This window comes from Lipophrys pholis (assembly GCF_963383615.2).
Source record: "Lipophrys pholis genome assembly, chromosome: 17".
Lineage (NCBI taxonomy): Eukaryota > Metazoa > Chordata > Actinopteri > Blenniiformes > Blenniidae > Lipophrys > Lipophrys pholis.
The window spans coordinates 16,507,298-16,520,266 of record NC_137643.1 but is presented as its reverse complement, the minus strand read 5'-3'; the positions used below and the strand labels follow the sequence as shown (position 1 = coordinate 16,520,266).

At 43.3% G+C, this 12,969-nt stretch overlaps 1 protein-coding gene across 1 annotated transcript; it reads right to left on the bottom strand.

Annotated features, from left to right (window-relative positions):
* Nucleotides 1-220: 220 nt before the first annotated feature.
* On the bottom strand, nucleotides 221-4,663 carry heyl (hes related family bHLH transcription factor with YRPW motif like). The gene is made up of 5 exons (XM_080485705.1): nucleotides 3,898-4,663; nucleotides 1,882-1,948; nucleotides 1,695-1,778; nucleotides 1,528-1,609; nucleotides 221-1,311 (listed from the first exon to the last, which is right to left on the bottom strand). The coding sequence occupies exons 1-5, from the start codon at nucleotides 3,975-3,977 to the stop codon at nucleotides 623-625; spliced, it is 1,002 nt and encodes a 333-aa protein (XP_080341831.1). The 5' UTR covers nucleotides 3,978-4,663; the 3' UTR covers nucleotides 221-622.
* Nucleotides 4,664-12,969: the final 8,306 nt, after the last annotated feature.

The following is a 12,969-nucleotide window of genomic DNA, read 5'->3' as shown; positions in this document are numbered from 1 at the left end:
CCATCAGCCATCGGCGACAAGGGGGGGTATATGGCTGGAAAACATGCCGGCAGTGTTTGCAGACTTGGTGAACAAGTCATAGGTTTTTTTGGGGGTTTTGGTTTGTGTCTCACTGTCGCCGTCTGTATTAACAACATGTGATATTGCTGCAATTACATGTTGGCGTTTGTTTACAGTAAGATACGTCACACAAAAGAAACAAAAGCAAAGGTGAAGGCACTTAGTTTTTCTTTATAGAGATTTTGTCAAACATTCTTCAGAAAATGGAAAATGTCATCAAATGTATAAATGTTTTTGGGAAAAAAAAAAAAGATAAAATATCACAGTTCACAGATCAGTAAAAACCCAACCTCACTCTGTTGAGCATTATACCGCATATATGGCTCTGTTATTGTCGGGAAAGATAGTAAACGCAGGTTTATGGAATTCTACACCTTCACATTCCTTCATCATCCCATTACATATGATTGCATTGAACAACAGTCTGATATGGCTTTTAGAATCCTTCAAAAGCAGAGACGGTCATCAAAGGTTCAATATTTCTCCCTCCAAAGGTATCAGATTCGCTACATGGTGCACATTGGAGGTCCACGTCCACGGAGTTCATTTGGAAACCAAACATTCAGAAAGCTCCGATCTCAGTCCCCCATCCCTGGGCTGCCTTGGCTGACCCGCTCAAGCCCCTGCGCTGAGCTGCAGGAGACACCAGAGGTGCAAAAGGCCTGAAAGAGACTTGAGGAGGGGCAGAAGATGACGAAGTAGAAGAGGAAGAGGAGGCGGAAGGAGAGGAGGAAGAGGAAGGGATGGGGAGAGGTAGAGGTGAGGCCCGGGTGGTGCTGTGAGGTGAAGGCTGGGTCAGTCTGGAGGGGCCCAGGGCCGAAGGGGCAGTGAGGGAGGGCAGCCTGTGAACGTTGGCCAGAGCTGTGGGCGCAAGGAGTTGCGGCACACCCTGCTGGCACCCAGCCAGGGGCGCCAGGCGGAGAGAGGCGGGCGAAGGGTAGCTCCCCAGCAGGGCCAGATCCCTTCGCCCGTTGGGGAATGGAGGAGAGGAGGAGGCCTGCGAGACGGGCGAGATCTGGGGGAAGGACGCCCATGGCCATGGAGCAAAGGGCAATGCGGAGGCTGGGGGGGATTGCAGGAGAAGAGGGTCGAGCTCGCTGGCACAGTGGGAGAGGTGGGAGACCAGACGGGCTCCGATGGGGTCCGGGGACTCGCCCTCCAGTGAGCTGAGGTACCGTACTACCTCTCCAACACACTCTCTAAAGCCCAGGGTCCTGTAGTCTACTGCCAGGGCCCGGGCGTCAAAGTATCCTGAGAGAGAAAAGAAGCATTTAATCATGAGCTTATAAATGTACAGTCAATGTTTTTTGGTCATGATTATTCTCAAAAAAGGAAGTCAGTAAATTACTGTTTATCTGCTTTGTTGTAATTAAATCTAAATTTTCACCAATAATGGCATTTTGAGTAAAATGGAAGCAGATGACGATTATAAAATAGTTTAGACCTATAGCCAGAAGCAACTAATACCTTTTCCGCCCATGGCATGCAACAATTTGAGATGATCCACTGTCATCTGCAGAATCTCCGCTTTCTCCAGCTTAGACGAACCCTGCAGGGGAGATTTTCTTGGTTTGTGGGGCCATTTTATTGTTTCATGTCCATGCAGACGTATTTCTGCACCCATAAGCAGTTACCTGCTTCTCAAAAGCGCTGGGCACCAGTCGCCGGAGCTCTGACAAGCTGTGGTTGATCCGGTCCCTGCGCCTCTTCTCTATGATCTGCAAGTGGCAACAAAATAAATAAAAAGAGCAAAGAGACATTGAGAACCATCCCCAGAGACAGCACTAAAAGGATTATGATGCACGGCTCTGATCCACTCACCCCTCTTCTCTTCTTCCTGGCCAGAATCTGCGAGGCGCTGCCCGGAGACATGGACCCAGTGACTGGACTGCAGCGTGGAGATGAGAGGAAACAGAGAGATGAGGGAGATGAGAAGACTGCACTGGCACAGAGAGCAAACATGGTAACTTTGATTCTCCTGCATATTGTTATTGTTACCCTCCTTAATATGACACAGAAGCAGGATGGCACATCAGGCCCCTTCAATCGAATTTGTTTTTTTGGGCAGGGAAAGGCAGAGAAGTGCCCGGGAGAGGAGGGAAGATGAGATTGTTTTTGGTTTAATGCGTTTCTGGACATTAGTCTCAGTGAAATGACATGCTGTTCTCCTTTCCATCTGAGCGAAAGCACTTTTAGAAAGATGATTATATAGCCTCGGGCCGATGCTTTCGCTCGCATGGGGCTCCAGCGTGCGGCACGGGATCCGAGCTCCTCCGAGCCGAGTCGCTCTCAATGTGGATTGTGTTTGTTTGTGAACTCTCATCTTACAGGGCCCGAAAGAGGGTCTGACAGCTCGGAGATCCCTTCAAAATGCCCCACCAGAGACTTACACAGCCTCTATTAGATTTGAACATGAACGCTGCCAGTTTAGCTGTGTGTTTTTTGTTTAGGTCTACGTTTGATGGGGCTGACTTGAAGAAAAAAAAAAAAAAAAAAGACAGGGCTGTCTTCTGCTTGCATGTCACATGGCAATTTTATTTATCCAAATTGTCTTTAGTGACACTGGCTCGCTCCCTGTTGTGTGATGTAACCGGGGCTTGTGCGAATGAGTTTTTGCGTGCTGTTACAGATATTTTCTAATGAATACTCCCTTTAATCCAGATGTTTGTAATGCCAGCCAGGAACTAATTCATCTCAAATCTGAAAATGGTATTAAGAGTCTTGCCTGTTAACAGTCGTTTTACTGACATTTTCCACATTAGTGAAACAACTTACACAGAAGTGAGTGAAGTGGAGTAACTTTGCCAACTTTTATATATGAGGATTATGATGTGTTTGAATTTACCAAAACCCTTGGTGTGTGCATGTCCCTTTATATTTTCTTTTAAATACATCATTAGTAAATATCACGAAACACTAAATCCAAAGGATCATAATCTGAATATGGTAGTCCTTGAGTAGTAAGTATTTCTGACTGTTAAACAAAGTAGAAATATTTGTAACATACATCGAAGGGAAGGCATGTAATAAATCATCTCTCTGAATCCACTCACATTCCATGTGTCAAATTTTCCTACAAAACATATTTGATGTGGGAATCGTCACTTTCTGTTGCTTTAGTTAAGCTGACAATTCCCTTTTTATTCTCCATCAGATGTGACATCAAAGACAGTGGATTAAAAACAGGATATTGCTTTGCGGCAATAATACATCATATAAATAAATCATCTTAAATTCACCAAAAGCATTTGAAAAAGACTCTAATACATAGTTTTGACTCACAAAACCTCATCTTGAGATACGTCCTCGACACAATATAGCGTGAGAAGGATTCTGCCCTTGCCTCCATGCATCAGCTGTGACAGATATAAGATCATGTCTGAGCTGTGCGGATTTTAATGCATGTCAGCGTCTACACTGACTGACAGGTTTGTGTACAATCAGCACGATAACTACATTTTTTTAAATGCAAAACTAAGAGAGATTGTTAAATAATAAAATTGAACTTTGAAACTTTAAATGAGTCTATTTTATATCCGCTGAAATGATTTCTGTTTGTGGAGAAAATACAGCTATCCGACATGAACTATGACCTACAACCAAAAGGCTTTAAGGAATTTGACTCACCAGTTTATCACTATTGCTGTATAAATACACCGGCCTCTGGGAAATGTAAAACTGACATTTTCCCAAAGTCTGTGAACTTTTAGGGGAATTTCTGCACAAGCAAATTATGTTTGGAGTTAATCCATCTGTGGCTACTAAACTTAACCATCATTCCCCTTTTGAAGTGTGATTTGAGGACATGGCTTACAAAGCCAGGTGACGGATGCTCACCAGTAGCCGTCTTCTTGTCCCACGTCAATGAACTCATCTGTGTCCGAGTCCGGGGAGCTGTAGTCGTGCGGTCGCTTCATTTCTCTGCCCCGTCCTCGTTTTCTAGATGGTTGACGATGGATGGATGATTGGTAGATGGATGGATGGGTAGTTTGGTGATGGATCCTGTTGGTCGCTCTCTCTCTCTCTCTCTCTCTCTCTCTCTCTCTCTCTCTCTCTCTCTCTCTCTCTCTCTCTCTCTCTCTCTCTCTCTCTCTCTCTCCCAGATGAACAGGCTCACCCCCTCGGTCTCTGCTGCTTTTCGAGCTCTTACTTATAAGAGCCGTGTTGTCCTTAGTTACTTCTTGTCACTTGTGTTTGTTTGCTGTTGTTGTTTCTTCATCCGTCCTCTGCTCTGTGAGTCAGTGGTGCCACTTGCTCAACCCCCAAGGGCCCATGACAACTAAGAAAATTCACCGGCTGCCTGAGTCTTTTACTCTATCACTGGCATCCAATCATAGTTTCTCTCTCTCTGTTATTTCTCTCTTGGCTTGCTCTCTCTGTCACAGCTACCCAATGACAAAATAGGACTTTGGCAGTTGGGGCAGGGTTGCCAGTTTTGGCTCCCCCGCCTCCTCTCCATGTCCCTCCTCCCTCTCTTTAATCTATCCTTCACGATCCCTCCCTCCCTCCACCAGCCAGCAAGCCCTTTGCTCAGTCATCCTCAGTCAATTAGCCTTCAGTCTCATCCCGCTCTCCTTCCTTCCTTCTGTCTTTCGCTTTCTCTGCTCCTTTTAATCACTCCGCTCTGTAGAACAATGGCAGTGGGAGGAGGAGAGAGGGAGGTGAAGAATGTGGGAATTATAGACTCCGTCACTTTCAGCACTTTCAGTATCGGAGAATCACACAATCACACAGGTGACTTTGAGGTGCTGAGCTTCTTTTTGAGTGTGAGAGAGAAACAGGTGAGAAGGAACTAGCTGCTGGAGTGATAAAAACACAGACAGCTCCGGGTAGTGTCTGAAATTATAGCTTCCCCGGCCATTTAGATGTGTGCAGCCTCTTTCTAGTGGCCCCGCTATTGCTTTAACAAAAAAAATATTTTCATTTTGTTGCACAATCATTCTTCAACTAGGACATGCTTTTCCTGTAAATCACTTTTCACTGCATGCATTTATTATTAACTTTAAAAACCACAGCTATTGGTGAGTTACTTTAAGAGAGAAATGATAGTTTTAGTGAATGCAGAGTAAATGTTTTGCAGCTTGAGCTTTGGAGGAAGGAAGTGGGCAAATGTGCCCCTTAAACACACTTGAGTATCTATAGTTTATATTTGTTTATGGACCTAGTTAACAGTGGGTAAATACAGGGTCATCACTTCATCACAAAGAGAACAGGTACAAAAACAACAAGATTTTTAAAAGAGTTGTTGTATAACTTAATTTTGCATGAAATTCATTCTTAAGAAAAGTTAAACTGTATATTGAGCATTGCATATCAATTGCAGGACTTCTTAGGGGCCTGACATTCAAATAACTTTAATATCATCTTATTAGAATTACTCAACATATGTAGAATTCCATATGTTTGTATTATATTGTATATTTACATTGGCACTCAGCGTGCGGTTAGTCGAACCAGCACACGACAATGACGATCCATGTAACTGGTGACAATTGTTCAAATCACACATATTCTAACCTCTTGAAGCACAACAATGGTTTTATTAACTTATATAGCTCGATTATTCAGCAATACAGTTTTTTCCTTTCTAAACATTTCTTTTGCTATTTAGATCACTCTAAAGTACACTTTATTGTATTGAGTTTTAATATCAGTGTTTTTTTTCAATCATGCCATCAAGAAATTTTTGCCTGATTGGCATTCAGACATTAACACATAACTTAAAACATAACCCCCCCCCCCCCCCCCCCCCCCCCTCTGTTTTTATTTTTTAATTTTATTTTTAATTTTTGCCATTGTGTGCAGAGGTGAGTGCAGGAACTGAGGGGTCAAGAGTAGAATCATCCCAGTGAGTGTCTGAACATCTGAGCTCTTCAGGAGACAAGATAGCACAATCTTGTTCTAAGACGACACACACACACACACACACACACACACACACACACACACACACACACACACACACACACACACACACACACACACACACACACACACACACACACACACACACACACACACACACACACACACACACACACACACACACAGGCGCACACGAGTCCTCACAACACTTTCCGCTGCCACCGTGGGAAGATTGCTGGTGCAGATTGCCATGGAAACATGAGACCCAGGCGCCGGCTGTTCGGAGCGATGCCTGACCGGCCCGGCAGTGTGTGCACATGTGTGTGTGTGTGTATGTGTTTGTGTGTGAAAGACGGCGAGAGGCCAAATGGCATGCCCCCTTCCACACAATGCCCAGCAGAGTGTGGCTCTTCCTGCCTGGCAGACTGGAAGGGTGTGTTAGTTTAAACACACTACAATGCTTGAATGCAAGATCTCGGTGTGTACTTATTGACCGACTGTCTTCTTCTTAACGCAATTCTTCCATGTAGGCTTTAATGAACCCCTAAAAAGCAGGTGTACTTCATTCTTTTGCTATACGTCTAATCCGCTTGATGCTTCTCTTGTTTTTTTGGGGTTTTTTTTATCGTGCGGTGTGCCCACGCTGGATGCAGCTCGGCCCTATTTTGCACATGTAAAGTAGTAAACTAATTTAAAGCATGTGCATGTGTGTGTGTTTGTAATACCCAAGTGTCAGTAATCAATACGACAAATCACCAGGGGGGCTAACAGTTAGGCAAAAATGAGTCAGGACAAAGAGAAAAGAGAAATCCCCTTTTCTCTCCCTCCAAACAACCCCCACCCCGCTCCCCATCCACAAATCCTTTCATTACCAATCATTCCTTAATTCAGATCTGGATCTCATTTCAGCATCAGAAACACTAAGGGGAAGGGGAGGGAAAGAGAGAAAAGAGACATCTATGAAGTAAGGCCTCAGTCCTCTCTGTTGTTATTTTTATCATCCTTTTCTTTAAAGATGAACTTTCTTCTCAGTGCCACTTTCTTCTTTTTTTTCTTCTTCTTCTTATTTAATGAAATCACTCTGGGTTTTGGGTTATACTCCGCCGCCTGGCCACACCTCCCAGATGCTGCAGGATGAGGCAAGTTGCATGAAAAACATGCAAGAAGTGGAACGTCATTAAGGACACGAATGAAGAAATAAATACATTAATTATCAGAATGGTTTCATGGTGGGGATGTATGAGGGTGCGGTGACGGAGACTGAGAGAGAGAGTGAGAGACTGAGAGAGAGAGAGAATGAGAAAGAGAGAGAGAGAGAGAGAGAGAGCTGGCACTCTATGGTGGGGTGGAATTCTGGGAGATTTCTGACGATGTTGGTCGGCCACTTCAAGTCTTCTCCCTCCCATCCCACCAAACCACAACAAGGCAAAGTCCCTTATTGAAATTAACAAGCTCATACTTTTACAATTTGCACACACACGCACACACACACGCAGGGCCATGAACTGATCCATGGACACACGCACCCACACACACACACACACATGCACACACAGCTCCCTCACACGAATGTGGACACAAACACTCAGCGGCAATTATTGTTTCTGATGCATGACTATTGCTATTGTTTAAAATTCTGTGAGATGGAACCAGCTCAGCGGGATATTTTGTTTGTGACTCTTTTTTTCTTCTTCTTCTTTTCTCTCTGTGCTGATGTCAAATGGAATAACTGATCAGCTATGTCTCACTGCGCGGTTTTTCTTTGATTATGTGTTCTTGGGTTTCTACAACAGAAAACCCGCTTTTATTTTCTCCTACTCCCTAAAACATCAATACTCAATTATGAAGAGACTCTAAGAGTTTTAAACTCTTTGAAAGAGAAGTATAAAAAAACATCAATAAAACTATTAAAGTAAGGGAAAAAAATCCCGTGCAGTTTTACTTGATGCTTTTTATTTTAAACGATAATGTTCAAAAGCAAGATGACTGCAAATTATTCACATAAGACATTGCATATTTAACAGCAATTATAACATTCAAAATAAATGTATTTCAATAAAGTTGAATATTTGTAATGAGAATTAGTTATTGGAGTAGATTCAAAAATGGTCACTGATACATATGGGCACATATTGTAATATTGCTGGAAAGACAGAGTTTTTGAAATGCAAGGCATTGCCATTGAATGCATTTGAGTGTATAAAATGTTTGCTCTCCGTCTGGAGACCCCGTGGAGAATTTATGAACGGCCAAATGTGGTCAATACAGCCTCTGCATGGTGCCCTGCTGCATGCAAGTGCTACTGACACACTCCCTCAAAATGGGTTGATTCCTTTTTGGTATGAGGCCATTGTACCATGCAGCCTGTAGCTGGTTGCTCAGTCACTGGGATCTAGACTGGATTGGCATGGGAACTGGCACCGGTCTCATTTGGCACTGTCCTGATCAAAACCATGAGGGATTTGTCTGCCTTTCAGACACTTAAGGAATGCCTGGGACCTGCAGCGTTGGCTGCCTGGTCGTTTTTCACGATTCGCTCGGAATAACCCGAGCATATGAGGGTTATTTCGAGGGAATCACAGGAATTTACTCATACAGGCTCCGAACAGCTGCATTGGGTTCAGATTGAGCTGATTGTATATTAACTTCTTGTTAAACAGTCATAAAAGCATCAGGGACATTGAGGTTAAGGTGCTTCAAACAGGTCAGACAGGTTTCACATATGAAGCGTCCCTCCTAATAAAAAAAACCCCCAAAAAACCACAAGTTAAAACTACTAACATTTCTCTGAGCATGTACACATATAATGTGATTATCTCAATCCAGATCCGTGAACTGAGTGTTTTAAGAATTGTAGTTTATCAATAAGACAACTTCCTACTTGAATGATCTATAGAGGAGGAAACATTAATTTAGGGTGTGTGGAGGATTTGGTGCTAGAAAGGAGTGAGTGATTGTCGAAAAGAGAAACAGGCGATAATTCCCTGCATGCCTTTTCTTTTCCTCCTCCTTGTTTTTTTTTTAGAAAGAAATAAATCATGGTAAATAAGCTGATATTGTGGAAGTGTATGTGTGAGATTATGTTTTGCTTGCTCACAACAAAGGATCACACTGCAGCTCATGTGATCTGCATGTTGTAAGTAATATAATAGAGGAATAAAGGAGATTAAAATAGGCCAAATAATAATAATGATATACAAAATGACTGTACATGTTTATAACTGCAACTACATCATTATTTTCCTGACAGTAATCGGTTGCCAGCTTCTGACTACCTGAAGTGGTCGGACAGCAATGCATCGCATTATAACGCCTTATTCCCATGATTGGTGATGTGCAGTGCTGAGAGGGCGGGGAGGATGCAGCGATGGGTCACAATGTCTGTCGGAGAGTAAGAGACATAGAGAGACAACAGGGATAGAGAGAGTGAGTCCTCCCTCCTCATCCGGCTCCCCCTCTGCAAAGATAAATAAGGAGGCCAAAAGCCGAGGAGAAGAAGCAGAAAGGAGCTTTTGTGGCTTCCAAGTGGGGTCCCTTTCATGGCGGTTCCCACAGCATTGGTCCTGTGATGACATTCACCGTGTTTCACTCACACACACACACCCACACACACACACACACACACACACACACACACACACACACACACACACACACACACACACACACACACACACACACACACACACACACACACACACACACACACACACACACACACACACACACACACTGATGGTCCCTGTGACTGTGGTGACTTTCGCTGGTGCCGGGCCCCAGACGGGACGGCGAGGGCCCCGAGAGCCACAGGCAGCTATTGTGCTGTCGCCGCGGAAACCAGCCTCTTTATGTCAGACATGTTTTTCTGTTTGTTTTCTTTTTTATGTCTCTAATGTGGGCAAGGGGGAATGTTTCCCCCCTCTCACCCCCCCCCCCCCCCCCCCCCCTCCCCCCAATAGCCATCATCCTTCTCCTCCCACCAATCCATCCACATTTGTTTCTCCTCTTCGCCTCCCTTCCTCCCCCCGTGTAGTGTCCCCCTCCCGTTTCCCCCTGGAGATCGTCATTTGTAAAGCTCTTTGCTTAGACGGCCCGTATCTTTGTCGTGGTGTTGTGGCCTCCCTCTCACTCAGCTCCTTTTTATCTGTACTTCATGAGGTTTTGGCACAAGCTGGCACTTTTTCTTTCTGTGCTAAATAAAAAAAAAAAACACAAAAAAAACAAACAAACATGCACAACTCTAAAACAACAAAACCTATGCCCAAAAGAATTTCCCCTTTCCCACGCTAAGCCAATTATCTTCACAAGATTAAACAAACTAACCAACAAGAAAATGAAAGAAAATTGGAGGGGTTGGGGGTCGGGTGAAGAAAATGGGAATCTGGTTATGATTTTGACTCTCTGAAAAAAGTTGAAAGAGGATGCCCCAGAGTCCTCCGATGAGAAAAACAAACCTGGAAAAAAAAAAAAAGCCGACTGTTACTATTTTTAAGCGTTCCAAGAATGCCGTTTGGTGCCATGACTCAAAGGCATGTTGGCCCTCGTCCGTAATCAGTTCATTCTGACTGCGCTCCCCCAGCCACATCACACTCGGGAGGCAATATTTTATGAGCCGCGGGGAAAGAGGAGGAGAAGAAGAAAAAGGGGGAAAGTGAAAAATGAAAGAGTTCAGGGCTAATCCGCTCTGCCCCCTCAACCATGCATGCGACTGTGCCCGATTTGATGACTGGGCTCAGCTAATATTAGCCACTGTAAAACTAGTTTCACCCAAGCATTTTTGACTTAGACGCTGACAATCATTCAAGTTTATGGAGGAGACTAATTTTTATTGTGTGGACTCATGTGATCCTTATTTTTTTTCTCTCTCTCTATTTTTGTCAGGCCTGGCAAAAAAAAAAAAAAAAAAAAAAGTTCCAAACAGCACGATAAGGTTTGGAGAAAAAAAAATGTGTGCAGTTGCTCCAACGTTGCTTGAAATTCAGAAATCTGGGGGAAATTTGCGCTTCAGTTTGTCTGAGCAGAAGTCCCACGGGTCACAAACCCAGGAGATGGTGCTCCATCCCTGCTTTACGCTGCCCCAGACACCCGTGGCTGCTGCTCCCTGACAGCCTCTCACCTCTCCAAATCCCTCCTATAACTTAACACCTCAGATTACGGCCTTATCAGGGAGGCATCCTGCCGACACCCTGCTCCGACGGCAGCTCGGAAGGGCAGCCGTAAGCCCTTAAAAACTGGCATAAAAACTTGCCGCCGCTGTGCTGCTGGGACAATTTTTAGCGTTCCTGGAAGGGGATTACGGTGAGTGTGCAGGGAAAGAAAGGAAGGCTTTGATGGAGGAAGGATGTGGGTAAATGACGAGCATCATTTTCATCTCTTGAGGGAGCTTGTACCAGTTTTATTGGTCTTACGAGAAGCTTATATTATTACAAGGATTGAAATAAAGGATGCACTGAATACTGACGCTAGATTTCTGTCTCTGCTTTTTTTTTTTTTTTTTTTTTTAAATCCCTGACGCCACACTGAGTCATTCAATAAAACCCCAAAAATTAGATCAGACAGTTGCTTGAAAGAGAAAAAACATGAAATTGTGAACTGACCTTTTCTTGAACAGATGTCACAATTGTTCCTAACTTTTCTTATGAGACACAGTCGGCGCAGTAAATACCTCTACCTCATGATAATCACAAAGTGAATATTTGAAATAGAATTTTAACAGGATTTTGTTTTTACACTGTTTGTGATAGAAAAGAAGTCATTATAGTTGGGAAGAACAGATGCGGGAAGTCTTACATTTCAGGTTATAACACAATGTTTTGCATGATATTAGTACAATCTAGTACATAGAATGACACAATGGGATTGTGAAAGCTTTTTGAAGATATCCAGTAAGACTCTTATCCCATTTAAGCATTCTCTTAACTATAAATTGTGAAGTATTATGTCACTTTTCAAAATATTTTCTAACAATGTCATTTTATTGGTTATTTAAAGTGTTACAAAAAATTAAAAACGGTAAGAGAAATTATCCAAAGCATTCATTTGAAAGATGTTTCAACGCCTGCCCAAAAAAAGCTGGAACACATCAACAGAAAATGAAGTTTGATTATTGTTAACCTCAAGTTTTATACATTTTGGGCTGATTTACAAGTATTCATGGCAAACAAAATGTCAACTTTTATTCAACCTTTATCAAGTTTTAATCAAATGATGTCAATGTGTTTCTTATAGCTCGCTCATAGCTGACAATTTCCAAAATATTGGCAAAGCTCCCGTTTGTATTTCACTTTTCTTTGCACATTTTGTTTTTGGCATGTGTCTATTAAATGATGATGGATTTTCCTTATAGGGTCTACTCAATATTTACCCCTTAGAGTAGAAGTACCAGCTGTGAATGGAGTGTAAAAGTCTAATATGATGCTATTTGTGCTCCTCAAATGCCATGAGGGAGTTTCCGTGTATCATTTTGTCGATTTTTTCTATTTTAACTGGAACTTTCTGTGCACATCAAACAAACACAACACAAGGCAATGTCACCGCAGTGATATACGGTCCACAGACACTCGCAGATGCAAAACTTGCTTGCTGAAAGGCGTTTTTGCACAGCGAACTAATTTTACTCGGCTCGACGTGTGGCTTGTGCACAAACACCCTCTGTCTTTGTCAGACAGGGAAACTTGCTTGAGGTCAAAGCTTGGGGACGGCAGGCTAACTGTATATAGTGCGGGAGGCTTTGATGTTCGGACTTGGCTGTGGCAAAGACAGCCAGCCGGCGTTGAGGCCCCGCGTTACCGGAAGCTTGTGGTCTGGGACGGCTCCTTTCACTCCTCTGTTCTGGTGCTAAATATACAATAATAAAAAGGCTGGCAGATTTATTTCAGACACATACATTTCCTCTCAGGGAATAAAAGGACCAAGCGCGAGACAGACGTCTGCAGATTACCAAAGAACATTAAGTGATAATTACAGAGAGAGAGATAGACAGAAAGAGAGAGATGAGGTTTCCCCCCTTTTCTTTTCCTTTTCCTCTGTCACCGCAGAGAGTGG

Bases quoted from the DNA above. Each gene is read 5' to 3' on its own strand.
- heyl (XM_080485705.1), bottom strand. From the start codon at position 3,977: ATGAAGCGACCGCACGACTACAGCTCCCCGGACTCGGACACAGATGAG. The intron at 1,779-1,881 runs GTGAGTGGATCA...TGCCACTTGCAG, and splicing joins CCAGGAAGAAGAGAAGAGGG to ATCATAGAGAAGAGGCGCAG. The intron at 1,312-1,527 runs GTATTAGTTGCT...TTTCTCTCTCAG, and splicing joins GCATGCCATGGGCGGAAAAG to GATACTTTGACGCCCGGGCC.